The following is a 20,389-nucleotide window of genomic DNA, read 5'->3' as shown; positions in this document are numbered from 1 at the left end:
GCAGACTCTCCACACCCTCCGCACAATTTCATCCTCAAATTCCCCAGATTCCAGAGTGCTCACATCATTTAGTACACAACAAATGTAACATCATTGTTCAAGAAAGGAGGATGTGAAAAAACAAAACAATATGGTAAATAGCATGGAATCACAAGGAGGGAAACTGTTGGTCAGAGTTGTTGCAGAGACTTTGTCCAGCTGGAGGTCATAGATTCAAGGTCATTTAGGGCTGAGATGAGGCAACATTTGTGAACTCAGATTTACGAACCTTTGTAATTCCTGCTGTGTTAAAAGATTGAAATCACTCAAGTCTGTAAGATGCAATAACAGAGACTTTTACTCACTAACATCACTGGGAGACACATCCTGCTCCTACAGAGTGTCTGCCTGATACAAAAGCTGAATAATATATAACTTTTGGTTGTCACACAGTGTAAAATCCCAATGATCATAACTATACAAGCTGTAGTTATCCCCTTTATCTAACTGAGCTCTGGTCTGTGCTTATCTCAATCTTGCTTATCACCCTGTGAAGGCCATTAAGTTTGTGATTATTGCTTTCCTACACCCCCAGGCCTGGAAAGGGCTCTAATAACTAGTCTTTTACAACTGTTTATCTCATAACTACATTGGCCCATTTCAAAGCAATTAATGTTAAATGCTGAATTATTTCAATTACGCCATTTCAGTGTTGTGCATGTTCAGTTGTCAAGTATATTCAACACTGTGTGGATAGATTTTTAGACACTAAGAGAATTAAGGAATATTGGAATATGGTGAGTGAGTGGGGTTGAGGGAGAAGATCGGCCATGCTCTTGTTGAATGGCCAAACAGCCCCGAGGGGCCATATGGCCTAAATCCTATCTTATCTTCAAACCCTAGCATGCTGCTGCTGTGAGGAGGAAGAAAGGAGCCTCTGGGAGGATCAGTCAGATCTACACTTACACATCTCTACCTCAGTGATCCCTATTGAAAAGTGAACACGATGGGTAAGAACAGAACTAAATTCAGCCATGATTTCCCCAAGGTTGAATAGTTTGCTGATTCTCATTGTCCAGGTCTACGTATGAAGAATGGTTACTCAGTTGAGATAAAACAGAAAGAAATCAGGTGGCTGAGAGTCCTGACAAAGGGACAGGCTGTCCCGAAAGCTTGCGGCTTTTGCTACAAATAAACCTGTTTGGACTTTAAACTGGTGTGGGATTTCTGTTTGTTTTACCCCTGTCCAATGCCGGCATCTCCACATCATGACCACTCAGTTAGGAACTCTGATATCTCTACTGGAACTCATGCTACCTTAGCACAGTATAAATCAACGCATTAAGGAGTCAGGGCAGGAGGAGGAGAAAAATACTTAGCCTTTAAAATGTTCAAAATCTGCATATCCCATCTTATCATGAGTATTCCCTCATAAAATGGGGAAAAAGATACAAAAGTCTGAGGTCACGTACCAACCCATTCAAGAACAGCTTCTTCCTTGCTGCCAGCAGATTTCTGAATGGACCTATTTTATATTAAGTTGCTCTTTCTCTACACCTTAGCTATGACTGTAGCACTACATTCTGCACCCTCACTTTTTCTTCTCCCCGATATACTCTATGAATGGTATGTTTTGTCTGTCTAGCACGCAAGAAACAATACTTTTCACTATATCTATGACGTTGGCATTGGACTGGGGTGAGCACAGTAAGAAGTGTCACAACGCCAGGTTAAAGCCCAACAAGTTTATTTGGTATCAAGTGCTTTCGGAGCACTGCTCCTTCATCAGGTGAGTATTTCACTGTATTCCAATACATGTGAAAATAATAAATCAAATCAAATCAATTTAGGTTTTCAGTGCAAATACTGAATGAGCTATTAAAGTTTGCTTGAAGCACATTGACCAAAACTGATATGATTTAAATGCCAAATTAAAATCATTTCTTTTCCCTTTTCATACATTGTCTTTGCGGAAAAGCAAATGTATGCTCACAGAGCTCTCAGTAACAACTTGCATTTATCCAATGCGCTATATTGAAAATTACCTTACTTATTGAGAGGGCTGAAACCTCAGGATAAGTTTAAAAAGTCTGACAACAGTGTGACCAGAGAAACAGATAGTTGAATATTTACATGACATCACCTTGCAAATTACTATGTTATCAGCGGGGAGCCGGGCTGTCTGGAAGTAGTCCATCAGTGACAATCAGCTTAAACAAGTGTAAATGGACCCAATGAACCATTCACATGTGTGCAGATCAAGCTATTAGCCTCAATCACTTTGGACAATGGACCCCAGCTGAGATGGGGACTTCACCAACCGCGTAATCTAATCACATGAAACAAAAGACCTGGAACAAGGATTCTACAGGTTTGTGACTGTATTTGGTAACTGGCCTGTGTGAGAATTGTCCAGCCTGGTTGCGAATGAAAGTTATGCCATAAGCAAGCTAACCCTTTGTGCTTTTCCAGAGTCATGATGGTGTTGGACTGGAGCGGGCACAGTAAGAAGTCTCACAACACCAGTTAAAGTCCAACAGGTTTATTTGGAATTACAAGCTTTGGGAGCCCCTTCATCAGGTCATGGTTGTGAGCTTTCTTACCGTTTCCAGAGTCAGTCAGACAACACAAGAAAGATCATTTTTTTCTGTTTAAATGAACATTTATTGACACATTTGGCAGCTAAAATATCTATTTCTTCTTGGAGATGTCGACTGTGTGCCCTCTCTTGCCTGTGGTTTTTGTGTGCTGGCCAAGTACAAGGAGACCCCAGAAGTGCCGCAGACCCCTGTGCGCATGAATCTTCTTCAATCACTCCAGATCCTCACACAGTTTGTTATCCAGACCTGTTGGCCAAGACCTAGCTGTATTTTCCATCTTTAACATCCTTTTGCCTGTTGAGGAACTAGTTGGGAATCTTGTGTTGATGAGGGTTCTGCATGATTGTTATCATTGTTATTGAGCTTGCTGGCTCTCTTGCTCAGGTTGATGTCGGCCTTCCTCAGCACCACATGAGCCTAGCGCCTCCTGACACCCTTGAAGGCGGTGATGGCAAATGCTATTTTCCTTCGCCCATCAGTGTTGGTGCTGAGGACTCGAAGAATGTGCTGGAACTTTTCGGGAATAACCAACAACATGATGGTGGCAGCGCTCAGCGGCAAAAGATCATGAACAGCAAAAACACACAGTCCCTCTCTCTCTGGCCATTCTGAAAACGTGTGCACTGTGCACTGCCTGAACCTGACTAGCCAAAATCAGCTCTGATGAACAGCCACGCAGACTCGAAACGTTGACTCCATTCTCTATTCTGTATTCTCTTTCTACAGATGCTGTCAGACCTGCTGAGATTTTCCAGCATTTTCTATTTTTTGAGATAAACACCACAGTCCATGTCTTTAATGTAAACCAATCAGCTGCTGACTTCAGAGGAAAAGACAGAGATTGTCTATCAAGTCTTTAAACCATCTTGATGCAGAGTTTGGAATATTGAACCAAACGTGGCCTGATACCATCCAAAGCATCAGTCAGGATCCATAAGCAATTTACTCTCTTAAACAACTTAACCTATCTTCCTTTAGTAATTAAGGGGACGGCACAGTGGTACAGTGGTTAGCACTGCTGCCTCATAGCTCCAGGGATGAAGGTTCAATTCCTGGCTTGGGTCACTGTCTGTGTGGAGTTTGCACATTCTCCCCACATCTGCGTGGGTTTCGTCCGAGTGCCCCGGTTTCCTCCCACAGTCCAAAGATGTGTGGGTTAGGTTGATTGGCTATGCTAAATTGACCCTAGTGTGAGGTTATGGGAATTGGGCCGGAGTGGGATTGTGGTCAGTGCAGACTTGATGGGCCCAATGGCCTCCATCTCTACTGAAGGGATTTTATGATTCCAAGAGTAGGCCATTTGGCCCTACTCCACCATTCAACATGATCATGCTGATCCTCTATCTGGTTGGGATGGCATCAAATGGCCTGCTTTGTCCTGAATGGTGTCAAGCTTTGTGAATGTTGTTGGAGCCACATTCATTCAGGAAGATGAAGACGGAGAACATTCTTAGACGGAGGGGATGTGCCAGAAGACTGAAAAATTGCAAACACATGAATTAGGAGCAGAAGTAGGCAGTTTGACCTGTCAAGTCTGCTTTGCCATTTGATAAATTTGTGGGTGATCTAATCGTTGCCTTGGCTCTACTTTCCTGCCTTGTTACGGATAAACCCAGCAACTACAGACCAGTCAATTTAAGCTTGGTGGTGAGAAGGCTTGTAGAAATGATAACCAAGGAAAAAAATAAAGTCATTTAGGCATGCTCAGATTAACTGAGGAAAGACAACATGGATTTGGGGAGGTCTTCTGGCACAGTGGGCACTGTCCCTGCATCTCAGCCAGAAGCTTTAAAATCCTACTCCAGGGAAGATGCATTCATAATGTAGCTAAACAGATTGAGCATCAATTTGTAAATCCTTCCAACATACACCATGGCAATGAGTAAGAGCAGGGGAGCTTCCTGATTAGCATTGTGATGGAAAGAAATTGTGGCCTCTACCATCATAATGCATAACTCCAGATTGCAGCATGAATGTTACCACAGCAACACATATTCATTGGGGAGTGGTTGGCTGGTATGGATTAGATTGATGCTGGTTAGCTGGAAGGTAGGTATAGATCAGATTGGCACCAATCCAATTGCTGCCTCCTTTCCTTGCCCTACCTGTGGTGGAGATTGTGACAGTGAGTTGGAGCTCAAGAAGAAGCATAGGCTTATTCATTGTAAATTATGTTTAATTAACTTGATAATGTCTTTAGATGGAATAACAAAGAGGGTTGATGAAGGTAATATGGTTGATGTTGTGAATGTGTACTTTCAACCAGTATTTGATAAAGTACCACATATCTGCTGTCTGTCAAAAAGGGAAAGTGACAATTTGGATATGCAGTTGGCTGAGTGATAGGAAACTGTAGTGTGAATGATTATATTTTGGACTGGAGGGTAGATAAGAGGTTTCCCAGGTGACATAGAACTACAGCTTGTCTTCATTTATCATTTATTACCGAGATTTGGGTTTGCAAAGTCACAATTTCAAAATTTGCAGATGACACAAAAACTTGCAACTATTGTGAACTGTGAGGATAGTGATAGACAAGGGCTGACAGATGGAAGTTACTGCAGAGAAACATCAAATTATACATTTTGGTTGAAATGTGGCTACAGAAACAAAAGGAGCGGGAGTGGAGTGGGGGAACTTGTGCACAAGTCATTCAGGATAACAGGCAGGTTGAGAAAACAGTTAAAAAGAACCTTCATGAAACTGGTTCAGCTTCAATTGAAGTATCGTGGCCAATTCTGGGCACCACACAGGAAGGCTTTGGAAACATAACAAGAATGGTTCCGAGGGATGATAAGCTTCAGTTACATGAATAAATGTCAAATTGAATCTCTCAATGTCTTAATGCTTTCACATCCATCCAGAATATGCTATCTTGCCTTTGAAGGCAGTAATTTGGCCCAATGTGCCCAGACTGGTTTTCTACAAGAGCAACTCCTTGCTCTTTCGCTGCAATATTTTTCTCTTTGGGTGTTTATGTAATTCCTTTAAGAAGGTGATGATTGAATCTGCCTCCACCACACCTATCAGCAATGTATTCCAAATTCTAACCACTCACTGTGTAATGAAAAGCTTTTCCTCATGATGTGGGCAATTCTCCTAGCCTGCTGCGCTGCAGACACATCCATGGGGGCTGTTTAGTGAGCTTCCCAGAGGGCACCACGGCCTCCTTGCACCTCCCAGCCCAAGATTTTCACTGTCATCAGCTCCGTGCTAGAAATCAACATGGGGCTGATTTCAATATTTAAATCAACATTTTCCTCATATTAGCTGGGACTGAAACCTCCAGGCCCACTGGTGTCTCTTTCCCCCCCACCACTGCCTAAGGGACAAATTGGCACTACCCAAGGAGGGCACCTTGACACTGCCCATCAGGCATTGGGCAGTGCCAAAGGGCAGTGTGCAATCCCACTGCCACTCTGCAATTGGGATTGGGGGCAGAGGGAGGGGGGGGGGGGGGGGTCAGTAATTGAGGCTGGCCATCCAGGTTGGAGGGGGTGGGGTGGGGTCAGGAGATTGGGGCTAGCCCAAGGAGGTCCAGAAGGCCAGCAATTGGGAGGTGGGGGATCAGAGGGGCAGCGACAGAGTGTTATGGGGCTGGCCAGCGATCAGGAGGCCGGCAATGCAGGGCCACAGCGCACATGTGCCAATCTCAGTGTTGACAGATCAGCACATGTGCAGTGGGTCATTCAGCACTATGCCTCTCAGGTGGAAATAGGCCCTGTCCGCTGATTTTCGGAGGGAATCTTGCTAGGGCACTCTGCAGTGCTCAGAGTGTGGAAGGTTCATTCTGAAAATTCTGCTTAAAAAAAAGTGGGAGTTACTCCCGTTTTCACATGAATTGCAGACCTAGGATTCTTAGGGACAATCCCAGTCGTTGTCTTTGCCATTCACCTTAAATCAGTGTTCCCCCGTTTTTGACCTCAAAAGCAATTTGCAGTTGCAGTTACGTGGGTAGAGAAAGCCTAGCAATGCTCTCCAGGCTATTTTCCTTGCAAGTTCACCCATTCTGGAAGGTTTTAAATGAAGTGCATTTGCCCTCAGAAGCAGCTGTTTTCGGATGATAGCTGTTGAAAGCTTTGCATTGCTTCACTTGCAGGCTGACTCATTCATCAGTTTGAACAGACAAGACCTTCATTGAGGGTCTTGAATAATGCATATGCAAGAACATTGTAGTCACCTAACCTGGAAGTTTCACAAGAAGCTCGGTCTCCTTACAGAAACTGCTAATAAGCTGTAATGTTGGGAAAAGCCTAAGGCACAGCTTCACATTTTCAGTGGAATGGTGACAACTGGGAATTTCCCTAAGTAAATAAAAATAATATTATTATACATTTCCATGCACAAGCCCTTCCCTCTCCCTAAAGGTGTATGTTCATAATTTATGTCGCAACTCAAGACTTTGGCCCACAGCCACCTGAAGACATGATCTTCAAGTGGGTATGAAAACATAATGATATTCAGGAATTTAATTAGGATTGGGATACAGAAAGCTGAGCAAATGCTTATTGAGCTTCATACCTGCAACCATTGCCATAAGCATAGTGTGCTTTCACCTACAGCCTGGCCTCAACTGGTCAAGTTCCACCTTCTCAAATCCCCAAACTCATCCATAATCACCTGCAGCAGCCAGCCAATCTTTTTGCACATCTCACAAATCATTGATCTCAATTGATTTCCTTGCAGTGCATCCCCCTCCCCCGCCCCACCAATAAACACACCAATGTGCATTCAATTCAAAATTCTCATCCATGTTTGCAAATTCCTCCACCTTCAAAACTTCTCCTCTCATACTTGCTTTGGTCCTCCGACTGTCATCGTTTAAATAAACCTTTTACATCACCTTTTAGGCAGCATGGTGGCACAGTGATTAACACTGCTACTTCACAGCGTCAGGGACCCGGGTTCGATTCCCGGCTTGGGTCACTGTCTGTGCAGAGTCTGCACGTTCTCCCCATTTCTACATGGGTTTCCTCCAGGTGCTCCTGTTTCCTCCCACAGTCAAAGATGTGCTGGTTAGGTGCATTGGCCATGCTAAATTCTCCCTCACTGTAGCCAATCAGTTACTTCAGTGTGGCAACTAGGGGATTTTCACAGTAACTTCATTGCAATGTTTATGTAAGCCAACTTGTGACACTAATAAACAATTTTAAAAACTTTTACTCTCATCTTTACTCCAATTCTCTCCCCAATACCCATTTGGTTTGCTGCTGCCGGAAAAGCCACCATAATGATGATTCTTTATCATTCTGTTGCAACTCCACCACTTGGCATTCATTTTTCAGCTGCGAAATAACTTGGGAGAGTTATTGAATTAAAGGTGCTACACAAATGTAAGCTCTTGTGCCATGATGAAGATACTACATGAAGAAGATGTATCAGTATGCAAATTGAAGAGCACTCTAACCTAGGGTTAGCAATCAAACCATTGGAATATTTATTTAATGATTACAGAGGATTTTTTAAAAAACAATTAAAAATGCATATTGCCAAGTTTTAGCAATAAAGTAATTTCAAATGCATATTGCCAAGTTTTAGCAATAGTTAAAGTAATTTCAAAATTCATATTGGTATGTGTAAACAGAGCAGGCAGCTACAAAAATTAGAAGTGAATTTAATATTCAGATATTTCACTTGAAGATATTGTGCAAGTGCACCTTGAAAATACGGTAAAACTCCTTGTAATGACAACACTAAAAACAAAATATACATGAATTTATTAAAGAAACAAAATATTGAATTTGTCCAACAATAACAAAAATAATTTGCATCAAAATTTCAGCTGTATTTGCTTTCAGTTATTTGCCCTGAATATGTTCAATAGGTAAGCTATTTTCCAAAACAAGTTACTTGTGCTAATAATTCAGTACCCACCTTCTAATTATATTGTCAAAAGATCCCTGATTAGTTGTCCAGCATTAAAACACAATTAAAGCATTTTTACAGATCTGTGCACCCACATAATCTTTAACTTCTTTATGTAACCCTAATCGAACTTCAACTTTCACTGACTAATATCGACGTATTGCTGTCCGAATAGATTGTTTATCTGCTGCATTATTGCAAACAGTCTATGGTACATAATGTCAATTTTCATAATGTGATGTTTAAGAACAGTATTGGGTCTATTTGAGTGACTAAATAGCATCACAATTATGCAGAGAATCAATCCTAATGATTTAGATAAATCCCTCACAATGAGAAATCATCATTGTACATATCAACATGAATATATATCGACACACTTGTTTATTTGTGCTGATGTGCAGAGCTTTAGTAAAACTAAGTATCAGTAATCATTTCAAATACCTTACACAAAGGTAGATCTTTGTCTCTATTTACAGAGCTTATTCAAAATGTCTTCCATTGGACATTTCAAATTGTAGCAAAAGTTTATTGAGTTCTAACTATTTAAAAATGCTCACAGTGTACTTCAGCAAGAGAGAAAAATGCTCACAGTGTACTTCAGCAAGAGAGAAAAATGTTTACAATTTCTCAGGATACTGTGTAGGAAACTATCTGAACCCATGCAATTATGTTTTTTTTGGCCCATCAAAACTCCTGGCATTACATCTCATGTGATACAATTAATGGCCACCCCTACAGGGAAATGAATGCTCAGCTTCACATTTTGTCAAATAGAGAGTAGCTGCAGAATTTGGCATTCAGGATCTCTGGTTGTCATAGTTGCTGACCATTTGTTTGATGTGAGACAATTTTGTCTTAAGCCGCTTGCAAAGCTTCTTCTTCTCACGATAATCGGCAGACTGAAAAAAGAAGAAAATCAAATGTCTGGAAAATGTAACAGCATATTAAACTAAAGACCAATATTTACCAAACATCCTTACAAGAAGAGATATCAGAGACCAACCAAAAGGCACCAGGGGTAAAGTCCTGGGAAATGGGATTAGAATAGATGCGTGTTTGGCGGCTGGCACAGACATGATGGGCTGAAAGGCCAGTTTCTTGCCATCAAACTTTATGAGATAAATAAATAATAAATTAGGAGGATGAACTAGACCTGACAGTTTTGTGAAACATTGGTTCAAAAACTGCCCAGCTATGATTTGGCCCACAATGATGTGATCTCATTGGTAGCACAGATCTCTAGGAAATGCACTCAGTTCAATTTCTCTGCAATTATATAATATTAAACTGCTTATACCATCACCAATGTCTCACAGTGGCACAGTGGTTAGCACTGCTGCCTCACAGTGCCAGGCACCCGGATTACTGTCTGTGCAGAATCTGCACATTCTCCACGTGTCGGCATGGGTTTCCTCCGGATGTTCCGGTTTCCTCCCACAGTCTAAAAGACTTGCTGGTTAGGTGGATACTAAATTTAGCCATGCTAAATTCTCCCTCGATGTACCTGAACAGGCAACTGGAGGGTGGCGACTAGGTGATTTTCACAGTAACTTCATTGCAGTGTTTATGTAAGTCTTACTTGTGACACTAATGAATAAACTTAATGTTACTTGGAAAAATTAAGAGAATTGCTTTTGGTCTAAGAGGGAGATGCAACATCATGTGCTATCACAAACTACAGCAGTTCGTGAAAGCAGCTTGCCACCAGCTTCTCAAGGGCAATTAGGGATGGGCAATAAATGCTGGTCCAGCCAGTGATACCCACATCCTGCATATGAATAAAGAAACAAAACCTATGCTTTAGGTTTGACTTGCTGGCAGGCAAAAAGGTAATTAAACTTATTAAAAGAATTATCGAGAAACAAAAACATTCACAGGGATCATCACATACTGAATTGAGTGGAATCATTGAAGACTTGAGCATCAGAATAAAATCCTCAATATATCAATTAGAAAAGTTGCTGCCTTTTCTTTAGGTTAACCAATATTTGTCATCAGCTTATTTTTTCCACCCAACATGAAAATAATAAATGATGAGAACGCGTAAAGGGACATTATGTGGAGATACTGGTGTTGGACTTGGGTAGGAACAGTAAGAAGTCTTACAACACTAGGTTAAAGTCCAATAGGTTTATTTGGAATCACAAGCTTTCGGAGCACTGCTCCTTCATCAGGTGAGTCACCTGATGAAGGAGCAGCTCTTCAAAAGCTCGTGATACCAAATAAATCTGTTGGACTTTAACCTGGTGTTGTGAGACTTCTTATTGGGACATAGCTTCAGATGGTTGCCAAGGGGTGTGGTTTTACCCAAGCTGATATGCTAAGCTCAGCTGCAAGGAAACATGGACTGGTAGGAGACGCGCATCACACAAATAGCATCTCCCAAATCTGCCAATTTACTACATCCCTCAGCCTTTTGCGCAGTGGACAGTATCTTCACTACCTTTAACTAAGAAATAGTTTCACTGGGGCAACAAGCTAAGTAAGAATAGGCAAACAGAAAAATAAAGCAATTGCTGAAACAATTAGGTAGCTGAAGGACTCAAAGAGTAGCTCCAAAGGACCAACTTGACATTTCCTTATCATGGGCATTTTTCAATGTCTATATTAAATTGCTTACAAAGTTGGACAGGAAGGAGCGGCTAGTTCCCAAAGCACCATTCAATGACTAGTTGCTTTTTTACAGACAAAATTGTCATGGAAAGTAACTGATTACTTAAATATTGCTCCATTATGTGAAATAAAGAGAAAAAAAGGCAAGGATCTCTTGCTAGGAGTGTATGTCAGGGAAAGAGTGCACACAATGTGGTTTAAGTTTTATTTATCAGTTAGTAGAATTAAAGTTTAGACTACTCACATTCTTCACTTCTTTTATTCTGTTATATTCAGCAGCAATAATCTGAAGATAGAGGTAGAAAAGAAACATTAAGCACAAAATAATGATATCTGGACTTAATAAACAGGGGAGATAGTGGCACAATGGTATTGTTGTTGGACGAGGCCCACAGTAATGTTCTGGAGACTTGGGTTCGAATCCAACCATGGCAGATGGCGAAATTGAATTCAATTACAAAAATATCTGGAATTAAAAGTTTGATGATTATTATGAAAGCATTGTTGATTGTTGTAAAAACCCATCTGATTCACTAACGCTCTTTAGGGAAGGAAATCTGTCATCTTTACCCAATCTGGCCTACAGGCAACTCCAGATCCACAGCAACATGGTTGACTCTTAAATGTCCCCAGGGATGGGCAATAAATGCTGGCCCAGCCAGCGATGTCCACATCCCAAGATTAAATATATATTTAAGCAAGTGTGAGGTTATCCACTTTGGCAGAAATAATAGTAGGAGGGATTATTATTTAAAAGGCGAAAAGCTGCAGCATGCTACGGTGCAGAGGGACCTGGGGGTCCTTGTGCACAAGTCGCAAAAACCCAGTCTGCAGGTGCAGCAGGTGATCAAGAAGGCGAATGGGATGTTGGCCTTTATAGCGGGGGGGATAGAATATAAAAGTAGGGAGGTCTTGCTGCAACTGTACAGGGTACTGGTGAGTCCGCAACTGGAGTACTGTGTGCAGTTTTGGTTGCCACACTTGAGGAAGGATATATTGGCCTTGGAGGGAGTGCAGAGGAGGTTCACTAGGCTGATACCGGAGATGGGGGGGTTGGACTATGAAGAGAGACTAAATAGACTGGGTCTGTACTCATTGGAGTTTAGAAGGATGAGGGGGGATCTTATAGAGACGTATAAGATAATGAAAGGGATGGATAGGGCAGAGGTAGAGAGATTCTTCCCGCTTAGAAAGGATAGCAGGACTAGAGGGCACAGCCTCAAGATAAGGTGGGGGGCAGTTTAGATCAGAGTTGAGGAGGAACTTCTTCACTCAAAGGGTGGTGAATCTCTGGAATTCTCTGCCCGTTGAAGTGGTGGAGGCTACCTCGCTAAATATATTTAAGTCACGGGTAGATAGGTTTTTGATAGACAAGGGAATTAAGGGTTATGGGGAGAGTGGGAAAGTGGAACTGATTCACTTCAGATCAGCCATGATCTTATTGAATGGCGGGGCAGGCTCGAAGGGCTAGATGGCTTACTCCTGTTCCTATTTCTTATGTTCTTATGTAAGTTCTTGTTTGAATAACTGAATACAAGGTTCACAAACTACCATGGAAATATACCAGTAAAAAAAAACACAATTCTCCCACCAAAAGGCTGTGAATGTGGAATTCATTGAGGTCAGATGGCAGCAGCATCTGTCCCTTGATTTGGAGATGACATCTATAAAGTCAGGAGCTTTTGCTATGGTTCCTCATGTGACGGAGATCAGCAAGATTATGAGATAAGGGCATTGAGAGATATGGTTGAAAGGTAAATCGAGCTGAGTAATGACAGATTTGCTCATGAGGCTCAATGGTCTAAATGTTCCTGCCCCCGCTCCAGAGGAATGGATAATGTATGTTATTGAGCTGTGCCATGGAGTAACAAAATGCAAGCTTACACTCCCTGTTTCCACACGCTGAATTTCTGATTATGACAAATTCAATAAAAGCTATTTATAAGAGTTCTTGGTTACTCTGATGCCCTTCTTGGTAAAGAGTGCACACAACAGGGCCAGGTTTGATGCGCAAATTTTGGTGAGATAATCAATTTAAGCTTGTGTACCCCAACACAACTGAATGCAGCTTCTCGAGTTTGCAAAGGGATGGGGAACAAGCTCATATTTCTGGTTGTTAATTCTCTCAATCTCTTCTAGAAAATAAGCACTGAAGTCTGGTGGCGATGCGCTTGGGCTTGGTTGTGGTGCTGCCCCTCCCCATACTTACCAATACTCATCACCAAACTGTCCAGGTGAAAAACGGCTCTTTGGGCATTAAATGGTCATGTTCTCCAAGCAAACAGAAGTTTCCTAGAAGGTGCACATTTGTACTTCAATCTCCTGAATAATGTCCCGCATGCCAACATTTTGAAATGAAATTACAGATACAGCAAATAGTGGGATTTGTTTTCTTCTCTGCTTTTCATTTGATGGGGGAAAAGTCAATGCAAAAATTGGTGCTCCTACTTTCATATTCACACTAGCTTTTGCTCACATTATGTAGATTCCAGTGAGAGCTTCCTTATTGCAAGTGCCAAAGCATTTAAATACGAGGAGGAACAGCAAGGAGTCTCCTAGTGTAAATCAACACACGACCAACAATTAGTGCCAAATGTGGGAAAATTAAAATTAAACCTTGCAAATGGGACTTGGGTTTTGTGAGGTTTTGTGTATCATGTGGTCTGCTTTAATGCCATGTTCCTACAGTGAGCCCAAATAATTTTTCCTCATGTCTGAATTTTAAAGTGGTACATAGTAAAGACCTCATTGGGAATGAACAAGTTATATATTGTTTTCCTTGTATGGTATAACAACAGATATCCTGAGATTAAAAAAAAAATCTTACAAGCCACTCACGCCATGCTCCCATTGCCGCAAGGTCGGAGAATTTGGCACCCCACCAAATCTCCGTTTACTGCACCGGGATAGGAGTGTTCAGCCGGCATGAATGGCTGTAACATTCCAGCCTGAGGCCAAATTCGACAATGGGATTTGTCCCAGCATTCTGACCAGCTCAAGAAAATCATTTGTTCTGGACAATGAACAGGTTACACGCTAATCCCTTAGGTCAGAGGACACTGATACATTTATTTATTTTAAATCTGGCAATACCAGACCAGTTTTTAAAATTCTCCTAAGTATCCTACTTTTAGATGTTATTTTAACCCCCGCTTTGTCACCACAAGATTCAAAACAGACCTGGTACTGCTCATCATCCTCAGTCTCATCAATCTGCTTGTCCAATTGGGAAAACTGTTTGTTGATTTCATCCAGTTCAGCCTGCAGACGCTTGTATCGCTGATGATCACTGTCAAACTCCCTCTTGTAATCTTGTCTCTGCTGGTCTGAGGTGATTGGTGGGTATTGACTGCAAATCAAGTTCAATGATTATCAACACAACCATTTCACAGAAAGGTGAGAATTACAATCCTTTACAACTGACAAAACCGGCCTCCAGAGCAAGTTCCTTAGTACCTTTCCAAATCTTCGTCATCCAGTTCATCACAGGATTCTGCACCAGTTGTATAATCTGTTTCGTAGTCCTCAGTCTCCGGTCTTTTTGCTCTACCCGGCCTTCTCTTGTGACGTGGCTTCTTCTGTGAAGATGGTTTGCTTTCGTCAGACTCTCTGCCGGACGAATGTGGAACTGGTTGCTCCCGCATCAGTGGAACTGAAACTTCAGGATCACTGCAACATAAAAGGTTTAAAGCAAAAACATGACATTTTATGCCAGCCAATTGTCCTTTAACAGATTTGTTTACAGCAGTTTTAACTCTTATTACAAAATCGATACACTGCACAAAGAGGCCATTTGACCAATCGTGTCGGCATCATCTCTCCAAACAAGCATCATGACTTGGTGCCATTCCCCTGCCTTTTCCTCATACCCTTGCACATTGCCTCCACCACACTTCCAGGCTGTGCATTCTGGACTCAGACTACTCATTGTGTGGAAGTTTTTTCTGACATCACATTTGCTTCTTCTGCAAAACACTTCAAATCTGTGCCCTCTTGTTCCTGATCCTTTTATGAGCAGAAACAGTTTCTCCCTTTCTACTCTGTCCAGCCCCCTCATGATTTTGAGCATCTCAATCAAATCTCTTCTGAGTCTTCTCCTCTCCAAGGAGGACAGTTCCAACTTTTCCAATCTATCCCCATTATTGAAGTTCCTCATCCCTGGAACTATTCTTCTAACCCACTCCTGCACTCTCTCCAATGTGTTCACATCTTTACGTAGTGTGACACTCAGAACTATACACAATATTCCCACTGAGGTCTAATCAGAGTATAGTAAAAGTCCAGCATAACCTCCTTGCTCTTGTAGTATATGCTTTATTAATTGTTCTCTTCACCTGTCCTGCCACCTTCAGTGATCTATGTACATATACATTCAGGTCTCTCTGGTCTTGCACCCCCTTTAAGAATTTTACCCCTTATTTTATATTGTTCCTCTATGTTTTTCCTACCAAAGTGCATCAGCTCACACTTCCTTGCATTGAACTTCATCTGCCTCCTATCTGCCCACCCCACACCAGCTTATCTATGTCCTCTTAAAGTTCTACACTGTCTTCTTCACAGTTTACAACACAAAGTTTTCTGTCATCCACAAACTTTGAAATTGTCCCCTGTGCACAAGATCTAGATCATTAATATACATCTCGAAAAGCAAGAGTCCCAATACCAACTCCTGGGCAATTTCACAAAACTTCCAACTCAAAAATATCCATTAACTGTTATTTTGTTTCCTATTATTCAGCTACTTTTGCATCCACATTGCTACTGTCCTTTTTACTTTGTGTTATAATCTTTCTAACAAGTCTGTCGTGTGGCACTTTATCAAATGTCTTCTGAAAGTCCACGTCTACCACAACAGCATTGCCTTCATCGTCCCATTCTGTTACCTCCTCAAAAAACTCTAGCGAGTTAGCTAAACATGATTTTCAGGTTAGAAACCCATGCTGAACCTACATTTTTTTCATGCGACTACTGAGTCTATCTTGAATATTTTTTTCTCGGAGCTTACCCATCACTGATGTGAAGCTGAGTGGCCTGTAATTCCTTGCAACCTTTTTTGAACAGGGACATATCATTTGCAATTCTCCTGTCCTTTAGCACCTCGCAGAGTCTGGAAGATTGAAAGACTATGTGCTGTCCCACTGCAATTTCCATTCTCACTTCCTTCAATACCCTTGGATACATCTCATCTGGTGCCTTGTCAACTTTCAGTATCAACAGTTTGTTCAACACTTTGAACCCTTCTAGGGACAGAGTTTCCTCCTCTGCCACCATATCCTGGGTAGATCTATTTCCTTGTTACAGGCAAATGCAAAGTATTAATTTAATATCTAAGCCACGTGTAAATTTCCTTTTTGGTCCCTTATCAGCCCTAATCATCCTTTTGCCATATTTTTCCTACTTTTATACCTAGTGAAGACTTTGGGATTCCCCTTTATGTTGGTTGCCTGTCTTTTCTCATAATCCCTCTTTACTTCTCTAATGAGCTTTTTCACCTCCCCTTTGAACCTAAATATAATGCTAAAGGAAAAAGAGATGACTGCAGTGTCCCATTCTCCTGCTCTGCCTTTAGAAAAGAATGGACTCAAAATGGGCAACAATTCTATATATATTGTAAACATTTCACTAGTATAAATCATAGAATCCCTTCAGTGCAAAAAGAGGCCATTTGGCCCATCAAGCCTGCATTGACAATAATCTCACCCAGGCCCTATTCTTGTATTTACCCTACTAATCTCCCTGACACTAAAGGAGTATGTCCAATCAACCTAACCTGCACATCTTTGGACCCTGTAGCTGTACTTAATACAGATTACATTCAGGAGAGGATGAAAGAGAAAATAAACAATGCCTGAGTGATTGTTTTTACACAACCCTAAAGATCCGCTAATAGATTTGTTGACGGGCTATATATAATTTAACAAAACTAGGTCTCAAGAGAGAAGTAGATGAGATCATCTTGTCTATATTTGTGAGCATTTAAAATTACAAACAAGTCAGCAAATAAAAAGTAGGGACTGAAACTTCAGACAATAAGGAATAACACTAATCAGAATGTCAGAACAAGCTATACTTACTGAGTTGGTTGGACATCATTAGGCTGTATTCTGTTGGGCTCATAGCCTGAGCCATACAAGGAACCATTAGGTTTGTATGAAAATCCATCTAATGCTAATTCCTCAGGAACTCCAGATACATTATTCACCTTGAAAAGGATAACAGAATCATAATGAAATATTCTTTTATGAAGGATAATACTTTTGATAATATTTATAGAATATTTATAGAGCGATTAAGTCATTTTCCAATTTCCATTTGGTAACACATTTTGATGGATTCAACCTCTGCTACCAGAGGTTGTTGGGCAAACAGACATCCCAATTCCCAAGTGCCTCCAGCAGTGACTGCCCAGATTGGGAAAATGAGCAGAATGAGGACTGTTCATCATCATCAATACACTAACACAGCATTATCCAGGAGGCTTCACTTCACTTTATTCATTTAAAATTAATTTTAAAAATGGCCAAACACATCTGCTGTTTGCCTCTGGAATGTATAAGGGGTGGTTCAATGGCACAGTGGTTAGCACTGCAGCCTCACAGTGCCAGAGCCTAGGTTCGATTCCTGGCTTGGGTCATTGTCCGTGCGGAAGTTGCACGTCCTCCTCATGTCTGCATGGGCTTCCTCCGGGTGTTCTGGTTTCCTCCCACAATCAGAAAAATGTGTTGGTTAGGTACACTGGCCATGCTAAATTCTCTCTCAGTGTGCCTGAACAGGCATCGGAGCATGGCAACTTGGGAATTTTCACAGTAACTTCATTGCAGTGTTAATGTAAACCTACTTGTGAAACTCAATCTTTACAGCGCAGGAGGCCATTTGGATCATCAAGACTACACCAAATTTCTGACAGAGCATCTTACCCAGGCACACTTTCCTTGCCCTATTCCTGTGACCCCATGCATTTACCCCACTAATCCCCCTAACCTACACATATTGGGACACTAAAGGACAATTTTGGACTGTGGGAAGAAGCCAGAGAATCCAGAGGAAATCCACACAGACACAGGGAGATTGTGCAAACACCATGCAGACAGTCAGCCAAGGTGGAACTGAATCCAGGTGCCTAGTGCCTTGAGGTAGCAATGCTAACCACCATGCCACCCCATAGCTTATCATTTATCAGATCCTACAATTCTGTCCTGGCATTCCATCCATATATAAACACACACATCTCCTTCTTACACAGTCCCCAGGATCAAGGATGGCTTGCATCCGCTTTATTTCATTGATAAGTGCAATCTGTCGACTCTGCCACACACGGGATAAGTGGTTCAAGCGGCTGGATAGATGTATTGCTTGAGGTTTGTGTGTTCCACCTGACCAGCCTGTTTAGTGCCTTCCTGGAATCTTCATTTTGAGCAGACACAAGACAGGTTCTCCCATGAGTCAGCACAGTGTGGCCTCCTCCAGGTGCTCCCGTTTCCTCTCTCAGTCTAAAGGTGTGTTGGTTACGTGGATTGGCCTTGATAAATTACCCCTTAGTCTGGGGGATTGGCAAGGTAAATACATGGGGTTATAGGGATAGGGATTGGATCAGATTGTCAGTGCAGGCTCAATGGGCCAAATGGCCTCCTTCTATGATTCTAAAGTTTAAGTCTAAAGTTACCATAAGGCAAGGATGAGGATTTTAGTAGCAGAAGTGTTCAGGGAAGGGCAGAATCAAAAGGTTACAGAGCATAGAGTCTTTCTCCAGGGTCAAAGGGCTATTTACTCAGGGACAAAGGTTGAAAATGAGGGGAGGAAAAGTTTACAGGAGATGCAAGGGGTACATTTTTCATAGAGAGTGGTGAATGCCTGGAATTCATTGCCAGTGGAAGTGGTGGAAGCAGATTCTGTAACAACTTCAAGAGGCATCTGGATAGATACATGAATAGGCAGGGAATAGAGGGATATGGGCCACATAGAGGCAAGAAAATATTAGCTTAGAGAGGCATCTGTGTCGGCACAGACCTGGTGGGCTGAAGGGCCTGTTCCTGGGCTGTACTGTTCTTTGTAAGCCATTTTGACGATGGAGCAGATACGGTTAATTGCTCAGCTTGGAGTCAAATGCAACACCAAGTCAGTAAATGGCTGGGTTTGGGTTCAGACAGTTGCCAGGGTTACATACTGGCTTCAATTGAAGTTTGCATTTTCTTTGCTTGATATTCAAAATTTTCACCTTGCCACATTTTCCATACACTTCGGATTATTTTTTAAAACATTGTAAACACAGTGGATAGAATTCCACCCCCCCAACCCCGGTTGGGGAACCTGCCGCAGGGGTCACCATCTGCGGGACTGAAAGATCCCGCCAGTGGGAACAGTTGGAAAATTCAGCACAATCTATTTCGACCAGGGCCTTTTGAGTAAATCATTAACCAATCTTTTCTTTCCTCAGATGCTGCTTTGCACTTTTCCAGCAACTTTCTTGGTAATAATTGAACCATGTACAATATATAAAGATTAATTCATAAATACAATGATGTATGCAAGCATTAATATGGGAAAAATATTTACTTTATTGAAGATTAGCTCCTAGCCATAAACAAAATGCTGCTTTGTAGGCTCCATCAACATATAATAATTTTGATTCGTTGGTTAAAAAGAAAAAGGAGGCTTATGTTCGGATGAGACGTGAGCACTCGGATAGTGCACTAGAGAGCTTTAGATTGGCTAGGAGGGAGTTGAAGAGCGAGCTAAGAAGGGCTAAAAGAGGACATGAGAAGACTTTGGCTGATAGGGTTAAGGAGAATCCTAAGGCGTTCTATAGGTATGTCAAGAACAGAAGGTTGGTTAGGGCAAGGTTAGGGCCAGTTATAGACGGCAGAGGGAAGTTATGTGTGGAACCGGAGGAGATTGGTGAAGCATTGAACCAATATTTCTCTTCGGTGTTCACGCAGGGGGACATGGATATAGCTGAGGAGGACACTGGGTTGCAGGGGAGTAAAATTGACAGTGTTACAGTTGATAAGGAGGATGTGCTGGATATTCTGGAGGGTCTGAAAATAGATAAGTCCCCTGGTCCGGATGGGATTTACCCCAGGATTCTCTGGGAGGCAAGAGAAGTGATTGCAGAGCCTCTGGCTCTGATCTTCAGGTCGTCGTTGGCCTCTGGTATAGTACCAGATGATTGGAGGTTAGCGAATGTTATCCCATTGTTTAAGAAGGGGAACAGAGACTTCCCCGGGAATTATAGACCGGTGAGTCTCACTTCTGTTGTGGGCAAGGTTTTGGAAAAAATTATTAGGGATAGGATTTATAGTTATTTGGAGAGTAATGAGTTGATTGGAGAT

At 41.8% G+C, this 20,389-nt stretch overlaps 1 protein-coding gene and 1 pseudogene across 2 annotated transcripts in view; both read right to left on the bottom strand.

Annotated features, from left to right (window-relative positions):
• Positions 1-2,670: 2,670 nt before the first annotated feature.
• On the bottom strand, positions 2,671-3,116 carry LOC145343477 (small ribosomal subunit protein uS13 pseudogene; annotated as a pseudogene).
• Positions 3,117-8,177: 5,061 nt separating this feature from the next.
• oclnb (occludin b) overlaps positions 8,178-20,389 on the bottom strand; it is a 33,900-nt gene continuing 21,688 nt past the window's right edge. For both annotated transcript variants that reach the window (XM_080189223.1, XM_080189224.1), the window contains exons 5-9: positions 17,135-17,262; positions 14,517-14,729; positions 14,241-14,409; positions 11,305-11,346; positions 8,178-9,346 (exon numbers count right to left, since the gene is read on the bottom strand). In XM_080189223.1, the coding sequence (XP_080045349.1) occupies positions 9,245-9,346; positions 11,305-11,346; positions 14,241-14,409; positions 14,517-14,729; positions 17,135-17,262 (654 nt within the window). In that variant the 3' untranslated portion in view covers positions 8,178-9,244. The remainder of the gene's footprint in view (positions 9,347-11,304; positions 11,347-14,240; positions 14,410-14,516; positions 14,730-17,134; positions 17,263-20,389) is intronic.

The sequence above is a fragment of the Carcharhinus amblyrhynchos genome, chromosome 5 (assembly GCF_965287045.1).
Source record: "Carcharhinus amblyrhynchos chromosome 5, sCarAmb.v2.hapA, whole genome shotgun sequence".
Taxonomy (NCBI): Eukaryota; Metazoa; Chordata; class Chondrichthyes; order Carcharhiniformes; family Carcharhinidae; genus Carcharhinus; species Carcharhinus amblyrhynchos.
The sequence above is the reverse complement of the archived record's forward strand: the minus strand, read 5'-3'. Positions and strand labels throughout refer to the sequence as shown.